Below are 26763 nucleotides of genomic sequence, written 5' to 3'. Positions count from 1 at the left end.
CCTACTCTAAGCCCCCTAATAAAATAACAAAGACCCCCAAAATAAAAAAATGCCCTACCCTATTCTAAATTACTAAAGTTCAAAGCTCTTTTACCTTACCAGCCCTGAACAGGGCCCTTTGCGGGGCATGCCCCAAGAAAATCAGCTCTTTTGCCTGTAAAAAAAAAATACAATACCACCCCCCCAACATTACAACCCACCACCCACATACCCCTAATCTAACCCAAACCCCCCTTAAATAAACCTAACACTAAGCCCCTGAAGATCTCCCTACCTTGAGTCGTCTTCACCCAGCCGAGCCAAATTCTTCATCCAAGCGAAGCAAGAAGAGGTCCTCCATCCGGTAGAAGTCTTCATCCAAGCGGGGGAAGAAGAGGTCCTCCATCCGGTAGAAGTCTTCATCCAAGCGGGGCAGAAGAGGTCTTCCATCCGATTGAAGTCTTCATCCAAGCGGCATCTTCTATCGTCATCCATCCGGAGCGGAGCGGCAGCATCCTGAAGACCTCCGACGCGGAACATCCATCCTGGCCGACGACTGAACGACGAATGACGGTTCCTTTAAATGACGTCATCCAAGATGGCGTCCCTCGAATTCCGATTGGCTGATAGGATTCTATCAGCCAATCGGAATTAAGGTAGGAATATTCTGATTGGCTGATGGAATCAGCCAATCAGAATCAAGTTCAATCCGATTGGCTGATTGGATCAGCAAATCGGATTGAACTTGATTCTGATTGGCTGACTCCATCAGCCAATCAGAATTTTCCTACCTTAATTCCGATTGGCTGATAGAATTCTATCAGCCAATCGGAATTCGAGGGACGCCATCTTGGATGACGTCATTTAAAGGAACCGTCATTCGTCGTTCAGTCGTCGGCCAGGATGGATGTTTTCCGCGTCGGAGGTCTTCAGGATGCTGCCGCTCCGGATGGATGACGATAGAAGATGCCGCTTGGATGAAGACTTCAATCGGATGGAAGACCTCTTCTGCCCCGCTTGGATGAAGACTTCTACCGGATGGAGGACCTCTTCTTGCTCCGCTTGGATGAAGAATTTGGCTCGGCTGGGTGAAGACGACTCAAGGTAGGGAGATCTTCAGGGGCTTAGTGTTAGGTTTATTTAAGGGGGGTTTGGGTTAGATTAGGGGTATGTGGGTGGTGGGTTGTAATGTTGGGGGGGGGGTATTGTATGTTTTTTTTTGCAGGCAAATGAGCTGAACTTCTTGGGGCATGCCCCGCAAAGGGCCCTGTTCAGGGCTGGTAAGGTAAAAGAGCTTTGAACTTTAGTAATTTAGAATAGGGTAGGGCATTTTTTTATTTTGGGGGGCTTTGTTATTTTATTAGGGGGCTTAGAGTAGGTGTAATTAGTTTAAAATTGTTGTAATATATTTCTAATGTTTGAAAATATTTTTTTATTTTTTGTAACTTAGTTCTTTTTTATTTTTTGTACTTTAGCTAGTTTATTTAATTGTATTTATTTGTAGGAATTGTGTTTAATTAATTTATTGATAGTGTAGTGTTAGGTTTAATTGTAGATAATTATAGGTATTTTATTTAATTTATTTATTGATAGTGTAGTGTTAGGTTTAATTGTAACTTAGGTTAGGATTTATTTTACAGGTAAATTTGTAATTATTTTAACTATTTTAGCTATTAAATAGTTCTTAACTATTTAATAGCTATTGTACCTGGTTAAAATAAATACAAAGTTACCTGTAAAATAAATATTAATCCTAAAATAGCTATAATATCATTATAATTTATATTGTAGCTATATTAGGATTTATTTTACAGGTAAGTATTTAGCTTTAAATAGGAATAATTTATTTAATAAGAGTTAATTAATTTCGTTAGATTAAAATTATATTTAAGTTAGGGGGGTGTTAGTGTTAGGATAAAGGCGGTGTATATCCTGCGCAAAGAACAGGTGGGGAAGGGGGGTGGGGGATGCCTCTAGCTCTCCTCGATGGGTACCCTAGCGTGCCCAATGTGTAAAAGATATATGCAAGGTAGAGGTGAGCGCCAAAAGAAGGCTGAGGGTAGGGTGGGGAACGCTAAAATAGGCTAAAATTAGCTGATAGAATGTAAAATTAAAAATTACAAATTTATTTATTCCATACAATAATTAAAAAAGAACAATATACACTGATATTTGTTCATGGATCCATGTTACAAATGGTAGCAAATTACAGTGTTAGGTAAAATACAATACAATATAATAATAAAAACAATTGTAAATACTGATAAATTCAGTGGCTGATGATATAGCCTTTTATGCTGAATATCTGTTAAATGATTAACACCTTGGTTGAGTCCAGTAAGTGTAAGATGCTCCTGGTAGATAGTGTAGGGTTAATTGTAATCCAATATTGTGCAGGAAAAAAAACAAGATTTGGTGTTAGTGTTAGGGTTAGGGTTAGACTTAGCTTTAGGGGTTAATACATTTATTAGAATAGCGGTGAGCTCCGGTCGGCAGATTAGGGGTTAATGTTTGAAGTTAGGTGTCGGCGATGTTAGGGAGGGCAGATTAGGGGTTAATACTATTTATTATAGGGTTATTGAGGCAGGAGTGAGGCGGATTAGGGGTTAATACATTTATTATAGTAGCGGTGCGGTTCGGTCGGCAGATTAGGGGTTAATTATTGTAGGTAGGTGGAGGCGACGTTGTGGGGGGCAGATTAGGGGTTAATAAATATAATATAGGGGTCGGCGGTGTTAGGGGCAGCAGATTAGGGGTACATAGGGATAATGTAAGTAGCGGCGGTTTACGGAGCGGCAGATTAGGGGTTAAAAATAATATACAGGGGTCAGCGATAGCGGGGGCGGCAGAATAGGGGTTAATAAGTGTAAGGTTAGGGGTGTTTAGACTCGGGGTACATGTTAGAGTGTTAGGTGCAGACGTAGGAAGTGTTTCCCCATAGCAAACAATGGGGCTGCGTTAGGAGCTGAACGCGGCTTTTTTGCAGGTGTTAGGTTTTTTTTCAGCTCAAACAGCCCCATTGTTTTCTATGGGGGAATCGTGCACGAGCACGTTTTTGAGGCTGGCCGCGTCCGTAAGCAACTCTGGTATCGAGAGTTGAAGTTGCGTTAAATATGCTGTACGCTCCTTTTTTGGAGCCTAACGCAGCCATTCTGTGGACTCTCAATACCAGAGTTATTTTAAAGGTGCGGCCAGAAAAAAGCCAGCGTTAGCTACGCGGGTCGTTACCGACAAAACTCTAAATCTAGCCGTAGGGTAGGTGTCTGGAGCACTATATGGCAGGAAATAGTGCTGCCATCTAGTGCTCTTGTAAATGGATAACATTCTTGAAAAACTGCTGCCATCTGTGCTCCAGACACAAACACACTCCTGATTTGTTTATTTTTGTGATACTATTAGCTAAATGATTAGGTTTTCACTAATTGTTTAATAAACTAAATCAGAAAGTACAAACGTCTGTTATATAAGTTTATGTTACACCCTGTACTGTGCTCTATCGGGTAACTTCCTGCTGTAATTACAGGGCGTCTAGAGGAAAACCCGGGCACTGGGCTATTAAATGTGAAGGAAGAGGATGAGACAGATGACATGAATAGTCATCAGACTGAAATACATTGCTCCCTCCCTGCCGGTGAGTAGTAATAAGTGAGAGTCTGCCGGGGCTGTGCACACAGTTACTTACTGCTCTCCCTCCCTGCCGGTGAGTAGTAATACGTGAGAGTCTGCCGGGGCTGTGCACACAGTTACTTACTGCTCTCCCTCCCTGCCGGTGAGTAGTAATACGTGAGAGTCTGCCGGGCTGTGCACACAGTTACTTACTGCTCTCCCTCCCTGCCAGTGAGTAGTAATACGTGTGAGTCTGCCGGGGCTGTGCACACAGTTACTTACTGCTCTCCCTCCCTGCCGGTGAGTAGTAATACGTGAGAGTCTGCCGGGGCTGTGCACACAGTTACTTACTGCTCTCCCTACCTGCCGGTGAGTAGTAATACGTGAGAGTCTGCCGGGGCTGTGCACACAGTTACTTACTGCTCTCCCTCCCTGCCGGTGAGTAGTAATACGTGAGAGTCTGCCGGGGCTGTGCACACAGTTACTTACTGCTCTCCCTACCTGCCGGTGAGTAGTAATACGTGAGAGTCTGCCGGGGCTGTGCACACAGTTACCTACTGCTCTCCCTCCCTGCCGGTGAGTAGTAATACGTGAGAGTCTGCCGGGGCTGTGCACACAGTTACTTACTGCTTTCCCTTCCTGCCGGTGAGTAGTAATATGTGAGAGTCTGCCGGGGCTGTGCACACAGTTACTTACTGCTCTCCCTTCCTGCCGGTGAGTAGTAATACGTGAGAGTCTGCCGGGGCTGTGCACACAGTTACTTACTGCTCTCCCTCCCTGCTGGTGAGTAGTAATACGTGAGAGTCTGCCGGGGCTGTGCAAACAGTTACTTACTGCTCTCCCTCCCTGCCGGTGAGTAGTAATACGTGAGAGTCTGCCGGGGCTGTGCACACAGTTACTTACTGCTCTCCCTGCCTGCCGGTGAGTAGTAATACATGAGAGTCTGCCGGGGCTGTGCACACAGTTACTTACTGCTCTCCCTCCCTGCCGGTGAGTAGTAATACGTGAGAGTCTGCCGGGGCTGTGCACACAGTTACTTACTGCTCTCCCTCCCTGCTGGTGAGTAGTAATACGTGAGAGTCTGCCGGGGCTGTGCACACAGTTACTTACTGCTCTCCCTCCCTGCTGGTGAGTAGTATTACGTGAGAGTCTGCCGGGGCTGGGCACACAGTTACTTACTGCTCTTCCCTCCCTGCCGGTGAGTAGTAATACGTGAGAGTCTGCCGGAGCTGTGCACACAGTTACTTACTGCTCTCCCTTGTAATTTACTGTCTGGTTTATAAGCGCAGATAACACAATGAGTTTAACCCTTGTTTAGTTCATGGTGTAGTTTTACACTAGAATAGAATGGATCATGGTCACAAAAGGATGAGAGGAAAAAGGAGGAGAATGTCTTAATTTGGTGCTATCATCTATCTGGGAAATACACAAACAGTTTTATGGTAAATTTATAAAACTAGATCATGTGATATAAAAACTGAATCTGCTTTATTTGTACAGATGAAGATAACGCTGATATAGTGAAAGTTGAGATAACAGAAGATCTGTGTGTGACGCGTCAGCTAGAAGCATCAGATGTGGAAACTAGTGCCAGTATCAGCCCAAGTGAGTGTGCACGTGTGTTGTGTCAGAGGGACACAGGAGACAGGTGAGTGTGCACATATGTTGTGGCGGAGGGAAGTAGGACAGGTAAGTGTGCATGTATGTTGTGTCTGACGGATATGGTTTACATGTGAGTGTGCATGTGTGTTGTGTCACATGGATCCAGGTTTTCAGGTGAGTGTGTGTGTATGTTGTGTCTGAGGGATGAAGGTAGCATGAGTGTTGTGTGTGAGGTATGTGGGTTACAGGTTAGTATGCACGTAGGTTGTGTGTGAGGTACACAAGATACAAGTGAGTGTGTATTTATGTTGTGTATGAGGTATGTAGGTTACAGGTGAGTGCACCTATATTGTGTATGAGGTACGTGGGTTACAGGTGAGTGCCCATATATTGTGTATGAGGTAGGGTTACAGGTGAGTGAACATATATTGTGTATAAGGTATGTGGGTTACTGGTGAGTGTGCACATATATTGTGTAGGAGGTACATGGGTTACATGTGGATGTGCTCATATGTTGTATGTGAGGTACATGGGTTACAGGTGATTATGCACATATGTGGGATGTACGTGGGTTACAGGTGAGTGTGCATGTATATTGTGTGTGAGGTACGTAGGTTACAGGTGAGTGTGCACATATATTGTGTGTGAGGTATGTGGGTTACTGATGAGTGTGCACATACTGTATATTGTGTGTGAGGTATATGGGTTACAGGTGATTGTGCACATATATTGTATGTGAGCTACATGGGTTACAGGGGAGTGTGCACATATATTGTGTGAGGTATGTGGGTTACAGCTGAGTGTTCCCATATATTGGGTGTGAGGTACGTAGGTTACAGGTGAGTGTGCACATATATTGTGTGTGAGGTATGTGGGTTAAAGCTGAGTGTGCACATATAGTCTGTGTGAGGTACATGGGTTACAGGTGAGTGTGCACATGTATTGTGTGTGAGGTGCGTGGGTTACAGTTGAGTGTGCATGTATAATGTGTGTGAGGTATGTGGGTTACATGTGAGCGGGCACACATATTGTGTGTGAGGTATGTAGGTTACAGATGAGTGTCCACATTTATTGTGTGTGTGGTACGTGGGTTACAGTTGAGTGTGCATGTATATTGTGTGTGAGGTATGTGAGTGGGCACACATATTGTTTGTGAGGTACATAGGTTACAGATGAGTGGGCACGTATATTGTGTGTGAGGTATGTAGGTCACTGGTGAGCGTGCTCATATATTATGTGTCGGGTACATGGGTTACAGGTGAGTGTGCACATATATTGTGTCAGGTAAGTGGGTTACAGCTGAGTCTGCATATATATTGTGGGTTACAGGTAAGATGCACATATATTGTGTGTGAGATATGTTGGTTACAGCTGAGTGTGCACATATATTGTGTGTGAGATATGTTGGTTACAGCTGAGTGTGCACTTATTTTGTGTGTGAGGTATGTTGGATACAAGTGAGTGTGCATAGTAAGTGTGATAGACTAAACAATTCTCTTGTGTGCACATAGCAATTTTTGGGTGATCTCATGATTTTTATTTATATATAATGAGAGATACATTAATACATCCCATGAGTACTACAAACAACTTACACATATGCATGTGTATTCTTACTGTACAGGCCATAAGGATGTGACGCCTTCAGATAGCTCAGAGGTTGAGCACAGAGGAGAACCATATGTATCTGATCACGTGAAGACTGAGGAAGATGAAGTTCCTATAAATACGGCTACAGGTGATAAGCACTAATTAATACCTTAACCGCCAATGTACCCTGTGCATCAGCGGTGGTTGACATACCCCCAAACAAAATATAGGTCTGCGCTATATTTGTATGGCTCCGGAAGTAAGGCCTGCAGTCCTAGCACAGCTTTACCACTGTCGGCGAAGCTGCGCTAGTTAAACCCTTAATGACCACAGACGTACAGGGTAGTCTGTTGTTAAAGGGACATAATACTCATATGCTAAATCACTTGAAACTGATGCAGTATAACTGTAAAAAGCTGACAGGAAAATATCACCTGAACATCTCTATGTAAAAAAGGGAGTTATTTTACCTCACAACTTCCTCAGTTCAGCAGAGTAAGTTCTGTGTAAAAAGTTATACTCAGCTGCTCCTAGCTGCAGGTAAAAAAAATGAAGAAATGAACAGCAGCCAATCAGCATCAGCAGTGCTTAGGTCATGAACTCTTTTACTGTGATCTCATGAGATTTGTCTTAACTCTCATGATATTTCATAGTAAGCTGAATAGGGAAATAATATGAGAGTTCACGAGGCTCATCCCCTAAGCTGTCCCAGGACAGACACACTAATATGCTGCTTAGAAATCCTTTACAATGGGATGTGGCTACTGAGGAACTTTTGAGGTAAAATATCTTTCTTTTTTACATAGAGATGTTCAGGTGATATTTTCTAGTCAGCTATGCTGCATCACTTTCAAGTGTTTAAACATTTGGGTATTATGGCCCTTTAAGTAAAGGGAATATTCTGTGATGGTGTCATTTTGTCTCATGTTAATAACCATTATATTTTCTCAGATGGTTACACAGCAGACACAAGTTAGTGAGCAGCTCATGTATGAATAACTAAGGACTAGATTACAAATGAAGCACAAAACTATAATCAGTATTAAGTGCTAACTCAGCTCAAGTTCAATCTATAGAGCTCCTATTCTTGTACTCATATTACAAGTTGAAAGTAAAATGTTCTTGCAAGAGCCAAAGACTCAGGAGCGGTAACATCTGGACGTCGGATAGCGTGACATTGCTGATTCACTTTCTGCATAGACTTCTGTATATTTATATACATATAATCTCCCACCCCCTCAAAAGCTCACGATCACCCAAAACCCAAATATCCAAAAATGCAGCTCTTTTGCCCCTGTTAATGAGGATGAAGTTTCTGCCCTTATACTGTCCTCCCACCTCACTACCTGTCCCCTCGACCCCATCCCCTCACAGCTACTCCCCTCCCTCTCTTCTACCCTCACCTACATACTCACACACATTTTCAACCTTTCCCTCAGCACTTGTATATTTCCCTCATCTCTAAAACATGCACTGGTCACACCTATGCTCAAAAAACCTTCCCTTGATCCAACCTCCCCTTCAAATTACCGCCCTATTTCCCTACTCCCTCTTGCCTCAAAGCTCCTCGAAAAGCTAGTTTACGCAGTCTATCCCATTTCCTTGCACTAAACTCTCTTCTTGACCCACTGCAATCTGGATTTCGTTCCCATCACTCTACAGAGACAGCAATTGTCAAGGTTACCAATGACCTACTTACAGCAAAATCCAAAGGCCACTTCTCTCTGCTTATCCTCCTTGACCTGTCTGCAGCCTTTGACACTGTTGACCACCCTCTTCTGCTCCAAACCCTCCAATCCTTCGGCATCTGTGACACAGCTCTCTCGTGGTTCTCTTCCTATCTGACTAACCGTACATTTAGTGTAGCCTTCTCCGGAGCATACTCTGCCCCGTTACCACTTTCTGTTGGGGTACCACAAGGCTCTGTCCTTGGTCCCCTTCTCTTCTCAATCTACACGTCGTCACTAGGTTCCTTAATAAAGTCACATGGGTTTCAATACCATTTGTATGCCGATGACACCCAAATCTACCTCTCTGCACCAGACCTACCTCCTTCCTTACTAACCCGTGTCACTAACTGTCTTTCTCACATCTCATCTTGGATGTCCTCTCACTACCTTAAGCTAAATCTCTCCAAAACTGAACTCCTTATTTTTCCCCCTTCTTCCAATGTCTCCACCCCCAAAATTTCTATAACTGTTGATAATTCCATCATTACCCCTACCCCGCTCGCCCGATGTCTTGGGGTCACACTTGACTCAGATCTTTCCTTCACTCCTCACATCCAGTCCTTGGCTAAAGCCTGCCGCTTCCACCTTAAAAACATTGCTAAAATTAGACATTTCCTTACACAAGATACAACCAAGATTTTAATCCACTCTCTCATCCTTTCCCGCCTCGACTACTGCAATTCCATCCTCCCTGGTCTGCCTAGCTGCTGCATAGCTCCTTTACAATCCATTATGAATGCCTCTGCCAGGCTCATCTTCCTTACTCGTCGCTCTTCATCTGCTGCACCTCTCTGCCAATCCCTTCACTGGCTTCCTCTTGCCTCTAGGATTAAACATAAAATCCTCACCCTGACATATAAAGCTCTCAACTGCACTGCTCCCCCCTAATCTCAGAACTTGTCTCTAGATACTCTCCCTCCTGTCCCCTTCGATCAGCTCAGGATCTCCTCCTCTCTTGTTACTTCCTCACATTCACGTTTACAGGACTTCTCCAGACTGGCCCCCATCTTGTGGAATTCCCTGCTTTGCTCCATAAGACTCTCCCCTAGTTTTAACAGCTTCAAGCACTCCCTAAAAACTCTACTATTCAGGGATGCATACAACCAACACTAACCTTTCCTAACGCCATTGCTTTCCCCTTTAACCCCTTAGATTGTAAGCCTATGGGCCCAGCTGTTTACAGATCGCTTCATAAGAGCCGACTACAACAGTGAAACTCTCGGCAGGGCCCTCTACCCACTTGACCCCTACAAAAGCTATCCTGTACACCGACTATGTTTACAGCGCTGCGAAATCTGTTGGCGCTCTACAAATACCTGATAATAATAATAATAATACATATATATAAATAAAAACACATACATATACACCTTTCTGTCCATTCCAGTCCAGCACCTGATCATAGACCATATCCCTTTAAATGATTTTTATTTATATATAATGAGAGCAGTGGCGACTCTAGGAACAATATAGAGGGGGGGCACATAAGATACCACACTCAAACTGGGGGGGCACTAATAATTTTCACCACTAAATCATACCACTAAAAATAAATTAAATAAATATATATAAATAAGATTCCAAAATACCAGAGTAATGCGGTATGCAATGATACCTTTTTATTCTACTAACCTAATGCTTAAAAGAGAAGCTGTCGAGAGTTTTCCTTTCTTCCTCGGGTATTGCTTCAGACCTGAGAAAGAGAGGAAAACTCTCAAAAGCTTTTCCTTATAGTTTAAAGCAATTTAAGCAAACACCAGGGCTCTGTAATGAATCCCCTATGTTAAATATGTCACCAATGAAGACCAATTAACAGACCCTGAGACCCTGACTGGGAGAGAATTTGGCTCACTGTATGTCAGAGGGACTGGGAGGGAATTTGGCTTACTGTCTGTCAGAGAGACTGGGAGAGAATTTGGCTCACTGTCTGTCAGAGACACTTTGAGAGAATTTGGCTCACTGAGTGAGCCAATTTTTCTCCCAGTCTCTCTGACAGACAGTGAGCCAAATTCTCTAACAGTCTCTCTGACAGGCAGTGAGCCATATTCTCTCCCAGTCTCTCTGACAGACAGTGAGCCAAGTTCCCTCCAAGTCTCTCTGACAGTGGGCAAAATTCTTCCCCAGACCACTCTCTCTGACAGACACTGTGAGCCAAATTCACTCCCGGTCTCTCTGACAGTGAGCCAACTTCTCTCCCAGTCTCTCTGACAGACAAGTGAGCCAAATTCCCTCCCAGTCTCTCCGGCAGACAGTGAGACAAATTCTCTCTCAGAGAGACTGGGAGGGAATTTGGCTCACTGACTGTCAGAGAGACTGGGAGAGAATGTGGCTCACTGTCTGTCAGAGAGACTGGGAGAGAATTTGGCTCACTGTCAGAGAGACTGGGAGTGAATTTGGCTCACAGTGTCTGTCAGAGAGAGTGGTCTGGGAAAGAATTTTGCCCACTGTCAGAGAGACTTGGAGGGAACTTGGCTCACTGTCTGTCAGAAAGACTGGGAGAGAATTTGGCTCACTGTCTGTCAGAAAGACTGGGAGAGAATTTGGCTCACTGTCTGTCAGAGAGACTGGGAGGAAATTTGGCTCAATCTGACAGACAGTGAGGCAAATTCTCTAACAGTCTCTCTGACAGACAGTGAGCCATATTCTCTCCCAGTCTCTCTGACAGACAGTGAGTCAAATTCTCTCCCAGTCTCTCTGACAGACAGTGAGACAATTTCTCTCCCAGTCTCCCTGACAGTGAACCAAATTCTCTTCCAGTCTCTCTGACAGACAGTGAGCTAAATTCTCTCCCAGTCTCTCTGACAGACAGTGAGCCAAATTCCCTCCAAGTCTCTCTGATAGACAGTGAGCCAAATTCCCTCCCAGTCTCTCTGGGAGATAAATTGACTCACTGTCTGTCAGAGATACTGGGAGAGAAATTGGCTCACTGAGTGTCAGCCAAATATTCTCCCAGTCTGTCTCTCAGACAGAAAGTGAGCCAAATTCTCTTCCAGACCAGTCTCTCTGACAGACACTGTGAGCCAAATTCTCTCCAGTCTCCCAGTCTCTGACAGTGAGCCATGTGTGTATTAATCATCATGTATTAGTAATTAAAGTACCCTTTTGTGACAGTGACTTACCCCAGAATCAGATGATCTCCTTCCTCTTTACTTTTGCTGCCATTGAGTGCCAGGCCGCCAGTGCCTGTTGGTGCTGCTACTTCCCATGCTCTCTGTTCTGCACACTGTCACTCAAACAGCACCTGCTGGCTGGCTCCTCCCTCTCCTCTTCCAGTCTTTACTTTTGCTGCCACTGAGTGCCAGACAGTCAGCCAGTGCCTGCTGGTGCTGCTCCTTCCTGTGCTCTCTGTCCTGCATACTGTCACTCACACAGCATCTGCTGGCTGGATCCTCCCTCTTCCTCTCCCAGGCTCCGGTCATGATCCTTGTGCTCAGTGCGCTGCAGCCTGTAGGAACGTGACCTGGGAGTGGGCTGGCTAGAACTGGAGGAGGAAGAGCAAATAGCCCCAGCATTATGCATGGGGTATTGGAGTGCCGTGGTGCTGTGTGTAGATCCAGCACAAGGCACGTGTGGTGGGTGCAGCCTGGGGGTTCAAATCCATTATCCAACTGAACACATGGAGGCATGTGCTGCTGCCGCGCTGCACATAATTTATTACTCGTTTTCAGAGGCAGGACTCAAAAAACACTGGCCCAGAGACTATTTACAAACAATAAAAAAAAATTAAAAAAATCTATCAGATTCACTTCACACTACATTATTACTCATTATGCTTGCACAGGGGCTGGCAGCGGGGGGCAAGGCTTAATTGGGGGGAAATGCCCCCCTTGCCCCCCTGTAGCGACGCCACTGAATGAGAGATACATTAATACATCCCATGAGTACTACAAACAACTTACACATATGCATGTATTCTTACTGTACAGACCATAAGGATGTGACGCCTTCAGATAGCTCAGCGGTTGAGCACAGAGGAGAACCATATGTATCTGATCACATGAAGACTGAGGAGGATGAAGTTCCTATAAATACGGCTACAGGTGATAAGCACTAATTAATACCTTAACCGCCAATGTACCCTGTGCATCAGTGGTGGTTGACATGTGTTAGTGAGCAGCTTTTGTATGAATAACTAAGGACTAGATTACAAATTAAGCACAAAACTATAATCAGTATTTAGTGCTAACTCTGCTCAAGTTAAATCTATAGGGCTCCTATTCTTGTACTTGTATTACAAGTTGAAAGTAAAATGTTCCCGCAAGAGCCAAAAACTCGGGAGTGGTAACATCTGGATGTCGGATAGAATTACCTTGCTGAGTCCATTTCCGCATAGACTTCTGTATATTTATATAAATAAAAACACATAGATATACACCTTTGTGTCCATTCCAGACCAGCACCTGATCATAGACCATATCCCTTTAAATCGTTAGAACATTTATTTCAATAATAAACCTCGTTTTTGTATAAAATATGTATAACTTTGAGTGAAATACTTTATTTTAATATATTATACATGTGTTTTGTTGTGCATATATTCAAGAGATAATGGGTCATTAAAGTTAAAATTAAACTTTGGTGCTTCAGATAGAGGATAACATTTTAAACAATTATCTAATTTTCTGTGTTCCACTTGGTATCCTTTGTTGAAAAGTATACCTAGGTAGGCTAAGGGGCAGCAATTGCACTACTATCTAGCTGATGTTTGGTGGCTGCACATATATGCCTTTTGTCATTGGAGTTCTATCTGCAAGCATCTAGAGATTTTATAAATTTTTCTGGACTTTTTGTTGTATTCTCAGGTAGACGTAAGGGCCAGAAGACAACTTCTTTTACTCTTTCCTTTTGGTTGGGAAGTGTTTTTCGGTTGGCTTATGAGTCAGCTGGACAACAGCCTCCTGATTGGTTCATTCCACTAGGGTTGTTTCTTTTTCCTGGGCCTTTAAAAATGAGGCTGTGGGACATATCTGCAAGGAGATATTGGTCCTTGTTGCATTTTTTTTTCTAGATTTTAAAAATGTCATGTTTTTGCCTCAGCTAAAGGCATCCTTTGGGAGGAAAGTTTTTCAAGCGGTGGTGCCTTCTGTTTAGGTCCACCTGTCTTGTTCTCCCTCCCTTCCATTCTGTGTCCTCTAGCTTGGGTATTGGTTCCCACTAGTAATTAGAATAGATTTGTGGACTCTCCATGACATTGGAAAGAAAACAAAATTTATGCTTACCTGATAAATTATTTTCTTTCCTTGGCATGGAGAGTCGACGACCCACCTTTATTTTAAGTTTAAGATGGCTTTTTGTCTAAACCTCAAGCACCTCTACACCATTGTGTCTTCTCTTTCCATATTCCTTCATCTGATTGATTGGGGTTTATGGCAAGTGGAAATGTTACTTAACAGCTTTGCTGGGGTATTCTTTACCTCCTCCTGGTGGCCAGGAGTTGAATCCCCACTAGTAATTAGAATGGATTTGTGGACTTTCCATGCCAAGGAAATAAATAAATTTATCAGGTAAGCATAATTCTTGTTTTTTTTTATCTGTATGGAATCAAGGGTTAATATCTCCGGAAGGGGATTATTGAACAGGGGGGATTAATCACATAATGTAAATATTGTGTTTATGCTGCCACATGTGTGAGATGAGGCTCAGGCAGATGTTGTAACGTACAGGTTTTACTTTCATTTTGATTAGCTGCGCAGCCTGGTAGGCTTGGCGCGCTTTTAGCTGCAGCAGGGGTGGTCCTTCATGGCGCAACACGTGACCGGGTGTGGTCACACTGATCTTCTCATCTTCCTGACCGTGCGGTTTACCAGAGACGAATCAGATTCTCTGTTGGGCCTGGGTCGTAGGAGGTGGTGAGTGCCCCAGCCATTGGGGGTATAAAGGTGCCATTTTTCTTTTTCTATTGTCCATTTTATAAGCGCAAGCTATGGAGGACTCTTATACGTTAGAGGGTACTCCCTCTTTACCAAAATCCAATGCCTGTCTATATTGTGAGGAGGCTACGGTATACCCACCTGCTCAATTATGTTCCACATGCCTTGATAAAGTAATTATATCAAAGAAAGCTAATATGTTTAGTACTACTGAGCCGTCCCATGTGGTGCGCACCTTACAGTTATCTCCAAATACACATGCAGCTTCCCGTAGCACTCCTAATCCTCCATCTGGAGGAGCCCTTTTACCGCCAGACTTTACTGAAAAGTTACAAACGTCAGTGTCTGTGGCCTTCAGTGCTTTACCTCGCCCTGCTAAGCGCAAGCGAAAGGTCCAATATTGCTATCCTTCTCAGGGGTCATCTAGTAGCTTATTGGATTGATCTGATACTAGATTATCCGCTGATGAAGACACCTCTGATACTTCAGAGGATACTCTTTCTAGGTTGGAATCTGCTGCCTCTATGCCAGGAACCACCAGGACTTTAGATTTAGGATTGAACACTTATGCTTTCTGCTAAAGGAAGTTTGGGCTACTTTGGAGGTTCCAGAAACTAAATTACCTGAAGAACCTTGTATTCCTAAATTAAATAAGGTCTATGAGGACAGGGTTGTACCACAGACTTTCCCGGTTCCCGTTAAGATGGCGAAAATTATTAAGAACGAATGGGAAAGACTTGGCTCTTCTTTTTTCCCCTTCCGGAAATTGTTCCCAGTTCTGGATTCTCAATTAGAGTTGTGCGGTTCCGTCCCTAAGGTTTATGGTGCTATCTCCACTCTGGCTAAATGCACTACTATTCCACTTCAGGATAGTTTGTTTAAGGAGCCCATGGATAAGAAGCTGGAAACTCTAAGAAAAATGTTTCAGCATACGGGATATTTGTTTCAACCGGCAGCAGCTGTTGCTGCGGTTGCTGGAGCGGCTACCTACTGGTGCGACTCCTTATCTGAGTTGGTCGAGGTGGAGGGTCCCCTCAACGAGTTCCAGGAAAGAATTAAGGCCTTAAGGGTAGCTAATGCTTTTATTTGTGATGCAAATATGCAGATTATTCACCTGAATGCCAAGGCTTCAGGTTTTTCTGTCCTAGCCCATAGGGCACTTTGGCTGAATTCTTGGTCTGCGGGCATTATCACGTCAAAATCTAGACTTCTTTCCCACCCATTTAAGGGAAAGATTCTTCTTGGTCCAGGCCTGGACTCAATCATCTCAATGGTTACTGGAGGCAAAGGTGCCTTTTACTGCAGGATAAGAAGAATAATCCTAAGGGACAAGGTCCTAATTTTCGTTCCTTTCGTTCAGATAAATCCCTACGTCAGCAACCCTCTTCAAAGCCTGAGCAGTCCAAGGGAACTTGGAAGCCGACTCAGTCCTATAATAAATCCAAGCCCAACAACAAGCCTGCCGAGTCAAAGTCGGCATGAAGAGGCGGCCCCCGATCCGGCTCTGGATCTGGTAGGGAGCCGACTGTCACTCTTTTCAGAGGCTTGGTTTGGGGACGTGCAAGACCCGTGGGTCCTGGTAGTCATCGACCAGGGATACAGGATAGGTTTCAAGTCTCATCCTTCCAGAGGCAGATTCCTCTTATCAAACCTGTCTTCAAGACCAGAAAAGAGGGAGGCTTTTCTAGGGTGCTTGAGGAATCTCTCCTCCATGGGGGTCATTGTACCGGTACCGCCAGCGGAGAGAGGTCTGTGTTACTACTCAAACCTCTTTGTGGTCCCAGAGAAGGAGGGTATTTTTCAACCGATTCTGAACCTAAAGTGTTAGAACAAATTCCTATCTGTCCCCTCGTTCAAGATTGAGACAATAAGGTCCATTCTTCCCTTAGTTCAGGAAGAACAGTTCATGACCACGATAGACCTGAAGGATGCCTACCTTCACGTCCCTATTCACAGGGAACATGTCAATTTCCTAAGATTTGCACTCCTGGAGCAACACTTCCAGTTTATTGCACTTCTGTTTAGTCTAGCTACTGCCCCAAGAGTCTTTATGAAGGTTCTGTGTGCTCTGCTTGCAGTGGCCAGACCAAGAGGTATAGCAGTGACGCCTTACTTAGAAGATATTCTAGTTCAGTCACCATCCTACCGTCTGGCAGAAGACCATTTGAAAGCCCTTCTTTCTCTTCTTCAATTTCATGGATGGAAGATAAATTTAGAAAATTGTTATCTTATTCCCAGTACCAAGGTGGAGTTCCTGGGTGTGATAATAGACCCCATATCCATGAGGATATTCCTTACAGACCAGAGACATTACAAGCTAACTTCCAATTGTCTTGCCCTCCAGACCTCCTTAAGGCCCTCTGTGGCTCGATGTATGGAGGTAATTGGTCTCATGGTGTCCTGCATAGACAGGTATACCCACCTGCTCAATTATGTTCCACATGCCTTGATAAAGTAATTATATCAAAGAAAGCTAATATGTTTAGTACTACTGAGCCGTCCCATGTGGTGCGCACCTTACAGTTATCTCCAAATACACATGCAGCTTCCCGTAGCACTCCTAATCCTCCATCTGGAGGAGCCCTTTTACCGCCAGACTTTACTGAAAAGTTACAAACGTCAGTGTCTGTGGCCTTCAGTGCTTTACCTCGCCCTGCTAAGCGCACGCGAAAGGTCCAATATTGCTATCCTTCTCAGGGGTCATCTACTAGCTTATTGGATTGATCTGATACTAGATTATCCGCTGATGAAGACACCTCTGATACTTCAGAGGATACTCTTTCTAGGTTGGAATCTGCTGCCTCTATGCCAGGAACCACCAGGACTTTAGATTTAGGATTTAACACTTATGCTTTCTGCTAAAGGAAGTTTGGGCTACTTTGGAGGTTCCAGAAACTAAATTACCTGAAGAACCTTGTATTCCTAAATTAAATAAGGTCTATGAGGACAGGGTTGTACCACAGACTTTCCCGGTTCCCGTTAAGATGGCGAAAATTCTTAAGAACGAATGGGAAAGACTTGGCTCTTCTTTTTCCCCTTCCGGAAATTGTTCCCAGTTCTGGATTCTCAATTAGAGTTGTGCGGTTCCGTCCCTAAGGTTTATGGTGCTATCTCCAATCTGGCTAAATGCACTACTATTCCACTTCAGGATAGTTTGTTTAAGGAGCCCATGGATAAGAAGCTGGGAACTCTAAGAAAAATGTTTCAGCATACGGGATATTTGTTTCAACCGGTAGCGGCTGTTGCTGCGGTTGCTGGAGCGGCTACCTACTGGTGCGACTCCTTATCTGAGTTGGTCGAGGTGGAGGGTCCCCTCAACGAGTTCCAGGAAAGAATTAAGGCCTTAAGGGTAGCTAATTCTTTTAATTGTGATGCAAATATGCAGATTATTCACCTGAATGCCAAGGCTTCAGGTTTTTCTGTCCTAGCCCATAGGGCACTTTGGCTGAATTCTTGGTCTGCGGGCATTATCACTTCAAAATCTAGACTTCTTTCCCACCCATTTAAGGGAAAGATTCTTCTTGGTCCAGGCCTGGACTCAATCATCTCAATGGTTACTGGAGGCAAAGGTGCCTTTTACTGCAGGATAAGAAGAATAATCCTAAGGTCCTAATTTTCGTTCCTTTCGTTCAGATAAATCCCAACGTCAGCAACCCTCTTCAAAGCCTGAGCAGTCCAAGGGAACTTGGAAGCCGACTCAGTCCTATAATAAATCCAAGCCCAACAACAAGCCCGCCGAGTCAAAGTCGGCATGAAGAGGCGGCCCCCGATCCGGCTCTGGATCTGGTAGGGAGCAGACTGTCACTCTTTTCAGAAGCTTGGTTTGGGGACGTGCAAGACCCGTGGGTCCTGGTAGTCATCGACCAGGGATACAGGATAGGTTTCAAGTCTCATCCTTCCAGAGGCAGATTCCTCTTATCAAACCTGTCTTCAAGACCAGAAAAGAGGGAGGCTTTTCTAGGGTGCTTGAGGAATCTCTCCTCCATGGGGGTCATTGTACCGGTACCGCCAGCGGAGAGAGGTCTGTGTTACTACTCAAACCTCTTTGTGGTCCCAGAGAAGGAAGGTATTTTTCAACCGATTCTGTACCTAAAGTGTTTGAACAAATTCCTATCTGTGACCTCGTTCAAGATTGAGACAATAAGGTCCATTCTTCCCTTAGTTCAGGAAGAACAGTTCATGACCACGATAGACCTGAAGGATGCCTACCTTCACGTCCCTATTCACAGGGAACATGTCAATTTCCTAAGATTTGCACTCCTGGACCAACACTTCCAGTTTATTGCACTTCCGTTTAGTCTAGCTACTGCCCCAAGAGTCTTTATGAAGGTTCTGTGGGCTCTGCTTGCAGTGGCCAGACCAAGAGGTATAGCAGTGACGCCTTACTTAGAAGATATTCTAGTTCAGGCACCATCCTACCGTCTGGCAGAAGACCATTTGAAAGCCCTTCTTTCTCTTCTTCAATTTCATGGATGGAAGATAAATTTAGAAAATTGTTATCTTATTCCCAGTACCAAGGTGGAGTTCCTGGGTATGATAATAGACCCCATATCCATGAGGATATTCCTTACAGACCAGAGACATTACAAGCTAACTTCCAATTGTCTTGCCCTCCAGACCTCCTTAAGGCCCTCTGTGGCTCGATGTATGGAGGTAATTGGTCTCATGGTGTCCTGCATAGACATCATTCCTTTTGCCAGATTCCATCTCAGACTTCTTCAGCTTTGCATGCTGAGACAGTGGAACGGCAGCCATTCAGATCTGTCTCAACAGATTTCTCTGGACAACCGGTCAAGAGAATTGCTCTCCTGGTGGCTCTGTCCAGATCACCTGTCCCAAGGGACATCCTTCTTGAGACCATCCTGGGAGATTGTGACTACGGGCACGAGTCTCACATGATGGGGAGCTGTATGGGGTGCCAGGAAGGCACAGGGACTGTGTACTCGAGAGAAACCCCTTCTCCTGATCAACATTTTGAAACTTTGAGCGATCTTCAATGCTTTGAAGTCTTGGCCTCTTCTGGGTTTGGCCCAGTTTATCAGATTCCAATCAGACATTACCTCAGTGGCTTACATCAGGGGGGAACGAGGAGCTCTCTATCAATGAGGGAAGTATCTCAGATTCTGGAATGGGCGGAAGCCCACAACTGCTCGCTGTCAGCAATCCACATTCCGGGTGTGGACAACTGAGAAGAGGATTTCCTCAGCAGACAATCTTTTTAACCAGGGGAATGGTCTCTCCATCCCGAGGTGTTTTGCAGAGATTTGCAACAGATGGGGATGCCATAAATAGATCTCATGGCGTCCCAACTCAATTCCAAGCTACCCAGATATAGGTCGCGGTCCAGAGATCCTTAGGTGGAGCTAATAGATGCATTAGCAGTGCCTTGGAGGTTCAGTCTGATCTAAATTTTTCCGCCGTTACCACTTCTCCCTTGTGTAGTGGCCTGCATCAAGCAGGAACAAGCATCAGTGATTCTAATTGCTCCATCATGGCCGCGGAGGAGGTGGTTCGCGGACCTGGTGGGGATGTCATTATCTCCTCAATGCAGGTTACCTTGTCGCAGGGATCTGCTGGAGCAAGGCCCTTTTGTTCATCAAAATCTAGATTCTCTGAGGCTGACAGTGTGGAGATTGAGAGCTTAGTCCTAGCCAAGAGAGGTTTTTCAGAGAGAGTTATTGATACTCTCATTCAGCCGCGTAAGCCGGTCATTTTTCGCATCTATCATATGGTGTGGAAGACCTACTTATTCTGGTGTGAAGAGTGTGGATTTCCCTGGCATAAGGTCAGGGTTTCCAGGATTTTTTCCTTTCTCCAGGATGGTCTGGAAAAAAGGCCTTTCTGCTAGCTCTTTTAAGGGACAGAGTTTGGCCCTATCTGTTTTATTGCACAAGAGGCTCACTGAGCTTCCAGATGTCCAGTCTTTTGTTCAGGCTCTGACTAGAATCAGGCCTGTGTTTAGATCTAGCGCTCCTCCTTGGAGTTTAAATCTTGTCCTTAAAGTTTTGCAGAAGGCTCTGTTTGAGCCTATGCATGTAGTTGACATTAAACTACTGTCTTGGAAGGTTCTTTTTCTACTGGCTATTACTTCGGCAAGCAGAGTATCTGAGATGGCTGCCTTGCAATGTGACCCCCTTATCTAGTATTCCATGCTGATAAGGCTGTTCTTCGTACTGGGTTAGGTTTTCTTCCTAAGGTTGTTTCTGATTAAAACATCAATCAGGAAATTGTGGTTCCTTCCTTGTGTCCTAATCCTTCTTCCTCAAAAGAGCGGTTACTTCATAATTTGGATGTGTTTCTATCTCCAGGCTTCGAAGCAGTTTAGACAGACTTTGTTTGTTGTCTATTCTGGAAAGCGTAGGGGGCAGAAGGCCTCATCCACTTCCTTATCTTTTTGGTTGAGGAGCATTATTCACTTAGCTTATGAGACAGCGGGACATAAGCTTTCTCAGAGGATTAAGACTCATTCAACTCGAGCTGTGGCTTCATCTTGGGCCTTCAAGAATGAGGCCTCTATGGATCAAATTTGTAGAGCGGCTACCTGATCCTCTTTACATACCTTTTCAAAATTTTACAAGTTTTACGTTTTTGCTTCGGCTGAAGCAGCTTTTTGGAGAAAGGTTTTGCAGGCTGTGGTGCCCTCAGAATAGGGTCCGCCTCTCTTTTTACCCTCCCTTTTCATTCAGAAACCTCTAGAGCTTGGGTATATGTTTCCCACAAGTAAGGAATGAAGCCGTGGACTCTCCTCATATTAAGAAGGAAAACATAAATTATGCTTATCAGATAATTTCCTTTCCTTCTGTATGAGGAGAGTCCACAGCCCCCGTCCGTATTGTCTGTTGGGTGGACCTAAGTTTTTGTTTTGTTCTGGCACCATTTATACCCTGATATTTCACCTACTGTTCCTTGTTCCCTCTGCAGAATGACTGGGGGATGAGGGAAGTGGGGGAGGTATTTAAACCTTTGGCTGGGGTGTCTTTGCCTCCTCCTGGTGGCCAGGTTCAGTATTTCCCACAAGTAAGGAATGAAGCTGTGGACTCTCCTCATACAGAAGGAAAGGAAATTATCTGGTAAGCATAATTTATGTTTTTATTACTTTTTTCCTACCTGGATCATGGCCTCTCACCACGTGCATGAGAGAAAACATAATTTATGCTTACCTGATAAATACATTTCTTTCATGGTGGTGAGAATCCACAAGATTCTACTGTGACGGACTCCGGATACCCCGACTGGGTATCTCCGCCAAATGATCCTTCTTTATCCTGGAACCTGTAGCTGTAGAGCAGAGAAGTGATTATAGCAAGTAGCCCACACTAATAACCATACAAGACCAGTATTAAGGTGAAACAAGAACAGGCTTTATTGGGAAAAACACAAAGCTTATATACACATTTGCCATCTGACAAGAGCCTTATCTGATCTAAAGATTCCCACCCCTCCAGACATGCTGGGGCCTCCATAGGAGCCATAGTCCCACACATATCCCACAATAGCTAGGTGGCGGCTTTGGGGTGATCCTGAGGGAGCGGCTGCTATTCCAGGGTACCATTGGAGATCTCCGGGCCCCTAGATGTCCCAGTCCAAAAAGCGTAATTATCTGTCATTGGGGACCGGAGCGGCAGCCTTAAAAAGGGTACTCCGGACCAGCATGAGGTGGAGAGGTATCAAAAACCCCAGGTTCCTGAGTTTGCTTCCTCTTAGCAATCATCCCAACCCATGCCCATTCATTGTCGGACAAATCCCCAAAAGAGCGGAGTTTTTGGGAAAGGGCTGCTGGAGCAACCTAGTTAAATTCAGCAGGGATCTCTATCGAGTCCATCCGGCGAGTAGTTCCATGAGATTCCGGCTGGACCTCGATAAGGAGGGGATAAGCAGCTCCTAGGCAGAGAAGAGTCATTCCCAAGAGTAATGAATTGTGGACTCTCACCGCCATGAAAGAAATTAATTTGTAAGGTAAGCATAAATTATGTTTTTAGTTGATTTTTTTGCTAATATTAGGATAGTGAGATTTTGTATTTGTGATTCTTATGTATTTTGCTACATCTGTACAGTATTTGTATCTCAGAGCTTCCAAAAAATGTATTTGTTACATGATTTTTTTTAAATGTTTGCTATAAAATAAATATAAAATATTCCTTAATGTCTAGTAAACTGCATGAAGCTAAGGAGAGGTGTAGTGGTCAAAGCCTGCTCCTTAGTCTTGTACTAGACACTCATTTAGAAAAGTTAAAATATCCCCAATATTATAATTATATCATTATTAACTAACATTAATCCCATTGTATTATCAACAGGGGAATTTGCAAACTTCACTAATCCAAGTCCTAGTCATGTTGAAAGTACAGATACTTCTTTTAATCTTCTTCAAAATCAAAGAAGCAACATGGGAAATGTATGCTCTGAAAATGAGAAATGTTTTACCAGGAAATCAAATCTTTTAAGACATCAGAAAATTCGTACAGGGCAGAAAGATTTTTCATATTTTGTATGTGGGAAATGTTTTACTCAGAAATCAACTCTTATTACACATCAGAAAATTCATACAGGAGACAAAGCATTTTCCTGTTCTGAATGTGGGAAATGTATTGTTTGGAAATCAAATCTTATTGCACATCAGAAATTTCATAAAGGAGAGAAAGCATTTTCATGTTCTGAATGTGGGAAATGTTTTACTGATAAATCAAATCTTATTAGACATAAAAAAAATCATACAGGAGAGAAAGCCTTTTCATGTTCTGAATGTGGGAAATGTTTTGCTCAGAAAGTAACTCTTATTAAGCATCAGAAAATTCATACAGGAGAAAAAGCATTTTCATGTTCTGAATGTTGGAAATGTTTTACTGAGAAATCAACTCTTATTAAGCATCAGAAAATTCATACAGGAGAGAAAGCATTTTCATGTTTTGACTGTGGGAAATGTTTTGCTCAGAAAGTAACTCTTATTAAGCATCAGAAAATTCATACAGGAGAGAAAGCATTTTCATGTTCTGAATGTGGGAAATGTTTTACTGAGAAATCAACTCTTATTAAGCATCAGAAAATTCATACAGGAGAGAAAGCATTTTCATGTTCTGAATGTCAGAAATGTTTTACTGAGAAATCAAATCTTATTAGACATCAAAAAATCCATACAGGAGAGAAAGCATTTTCATGTTCTGAATGTGGTAAATGTTTTACTGAGAAATCAAATCTTATTACACATCAGAAAATTCATCAAATGCAAAATGTCTAGCTCACTCCCTGATATCAATCCTATGCCCACTGATAGTGCCTGCCAACGCTTAAAATTATCCATAATAAATAAAAGCATACAGCAACACCAGGTATATCCTTTCAATTCTTTAATCCATGGCAATGCAGTTGTACAACAACATTTTGGGAATTACCCCTTAGTCATGTTGAATAAAAGTGCTTTACATCCATATCAAATTCAAATCCACAACGGATACAAAACAAGGCTAACACAATTAACCTTTCACCATCATCTATAAATAAGATCCTAAAATATTTAATATTTCTAACTATATTTTAATAATACAAATATATAACCTATTTTAACAAACCCTGCTCATAAGATTTATAGGCAAACTCTAAATTTAAAAAAATATTTATAATTAAAGGGACATTATACACCAATTTGATAAAAGTGCACATAAAAGACCGTACTGTAAATAAGAATATGCACATATACTGATCTAAAAATCCAGTATAAACCTTTTACAAACTTACTTAGAAGCTCCCAGTTTAGCAATGTTGATGAAGTTAGGCTGGTACACCCCATGAAAGGGGCTAAGAAAGCAGACACTCCCCCCTTCCCTGTATATGAAAAGAAAGATTACACAAACAGGAGCCAGCAGGAGTCTGTAAATTACACGTGTGCATCTGATAATTTGGGGCTTGGGTAGGAGTATGAAAATCAGCACAATGTTATTAAAAAAATAAGCAAAACTATACATTGTTACAAAAACACTCCCAGATGGGCTATATTAATGGATCATCTCCAAAACATTTACGCAAAAAATGCCTTTGGGTACCAGGGTATTAAGATGAAAAATCCAATATGGTTCCCTACTTTTCAATAATAATTCCCTATCTCCACCCCATATGGGTAATTTAACCTGTTCTAGTATTTGGAAGCACAGTTGAGACACTGGAGCCTCCTCATATTTGGTATGAATATAAGCTCTATGTTCCACAATACAGTTACACACTCTACGGTTGTTCTCTCCTATATACATTTTTCCACATGGACACTTAGTAAGGTAGACCACAAGACCAGTATTGCATGTAAAGTATCCCTTAATAGGGTTTCTTTTACCAGACATTGGACATTGCTCTAATAAATTATCCCTTAATGAGGGTGCACGTTTATAAGTTATGGGAGTATTCTTAAAAGCATTAATACTTGTTTTTCTGTATATTGTCCCTTTACTTTGTATGTCTTTTAAATGTTTTTTTAACCTTTTTAATAAAAGTCTGTAAATGTCTGCTATATTAGTTCAAGTAAAAAAAAAGTTGTATAAGGACAGATTTGCTGTTGGACTCTATTACCTGCTGATTATGGCATAAATGCATCATTATTTAATCAAAAAGTATAACTTGTAATAAAGGTAATTTTAATGTAGAATATGGAAAATGTTATTATTGACCTTGTTTCACGTATATTCAACCATATATATATTTTTTTACTACTGTACATATATGTTTGAGCTCCAACAAAGGCTAACTCAACCACAGTTGTTCTTTTTTTCAAAACACTATTTACTATAACAAGGACTTTTTTTATTAAATTATATTTAATAAATAAAACATTAAAGGAGTATGTATCTGTACTCCAATCTCTAATCTGTACTAAAAAAAACAGGCTCTGTGGCGCAATGGATAGCGAATTGGACTTCTAGTTATTTGTAGACATTCAAAGGTTGTGGGGTTCAGTCCCCGACTTTTGAAAGTAGAAAAATGCCTTTAATATAGTCATAGTGTAAAAGTCTTCATAAAAACCTTGGATTTATTGTCATTAAAACTGAGAAGCAGAAATACAAAGATTGCACTATGCTAACCTTTCTTAATTTACTCAATAGAAAAAAAAAGTCTCTTTATTTTTCCACTTAATCCTATCAAATTCATGGAATTTAAATGGAATGCATTTAAATATTTCTTGGGCTACTCATACGTAAAGCCTAGACATTAAATAATATCCTATGTCTTTCTAAACCTCTTCTCTTCATAATGAAACTTTTTTATTTCAATTTCAACTGAAACATATTTTTAGACCCAATAGTTCTGTTTTACAGATGTAAGAAATTATTTAAGAAAGGAGCTAAAATTCAAAATAGAATATTTATTTCTCTTGTAAGGTGTATCCAGTCCACGGGTTCATCCATTACTTGTGGGATATTCTCCTTCCCAACAGGAAGTTGCAAGAGGACACCCACAGCAGAGCTATCTATATAGCTCCTCCCCTAACTGCCACCCCCAGTCATTCTCTTGCAGCTCTCGACAAGAAAGGAAGTATCAAGAGATATGTGGTGACTTAGTGTAGTTTTACCTTCAATCAAGTTTGTTATTTTTAAACGGTACTGGTGTTGTACTGTTTTTCTCTCAGGCAGAAATTAGAAGAAGAATTCTGCCTGGAGATTTGATGATCTTAGTGGTTTGTAACTAAGGTCCATTTCTGTTCTCACACATAACTGATAAATATGGGAAAACTTCAGTTGGGGAACGGCCTGCAGATTACCTGCTTTGAGGTATGTTCAGTATTTTTATTTCTAGAGAGAGGAAATAAGTTCTAGAAAATGCTGACAGAGCCTTGTGTATTTGAGGTAAGCCTGATGCAGTGATTTAACAGCGACTGGGATCATGCTTACATAACAGGGTAATACTCCTGTTAATATTCATATTGCTTAGTGACAAAACGTTTACATGATTTCATAAATAGGACGTTTTTTCTCTGAGGGAGATAAGTCTTTATTTGGGGCCTAGCACTCTAACTGTGCAGTTTTAATACAGACTGAGACATCCAGCTTCCATAGAAGAGTCCTCTGGCATCTGAGAACCATTTCAAAGGGGTTATTTCTGCACAAAATCATATTTAAGGGCAGGTAGGAGCCTCAGCAGAGCTGTGGCATGGTGCTCAATTGATTTTTAACGTTTTTCAATCCGGTTTGGGGCCTAAGGGGTTAATCATCCATTTGCAAGTGGGTGCAATGTTGCTTTAGTCCCTTACACATACTGTAAAAATTTCAAAGATTTTACTGTATTTTTTCACTGTTTTGCAGTTTAAGTGCTAGTTTTTTTCTCTTAAAGGCACAGTAACGTTTTTGTTTAATTGCTGTTTTACCTTTATTAAAGTGTTTTCCAAGCTTGCTTGTCTCATTACTAGT

At 42.6% G+C, this 26763-nt stretch overlaps 1 protein-coding gene across 2 annotated transcripts in view; it reads left to right on the top strand.

The window, feature by feature from the left end:
- The window catches only part of LOC128657076 (oocyte zinc finger protein XlCOF6.1-like), an 81193-nt gene extending 56186 nt beyond the window's left edge, over positions 1-25007 (top strand). The window contains exons 3-7 of one of the 2 annotated variants that reach the window (XM_053711310.1): positions 3503-3610; positions 5086-5190; positions 6812-6925; positions 12434-12547; positions 22675-25007. In XM_053711310.1, coding sequence (XP_053567285.1) covers positions 3503-3610; positions 5086-5190; positions 6812-6925; positions 12434-12547; positions 22675-23612 — 1379 coding nt within the window. In that variant the 3' untranslated portion in view covers positions 23613-25007. The remainder of the gene's footprint in view (positions 1-3502; positions 3611-5085; positions 5191-6811; positions 6926-12433; positions 12548-22674) is intronic. The other variant, XM_053711311.1, reaches the window with a different exon arrangement.
- Positions 25008-26763: the final 1756 nt, after the last annotated feature.

The sequence above is a fragment of the Bombina bombina genome, chromosome 4 (assembly GCF_027579735.1).
Source record: "Bombina bombina isolate aBomBom1 chromosome 4, aBomBom1.pri, whole genome shotgun sequence".
In the NCBI taxonomy this organism is placed as follows: domain Eukaryota; kingdom Metazoa; phylum Chordata; class Amphibia; order Anura; family Bombinatoridae; genus Bombina; species Bombina bombina.
The sequence above is the reverse complement of the archived record's forward strand: the minus strand, read 5'-3'. Positions and strand labels throughout refer to the sequence as shown.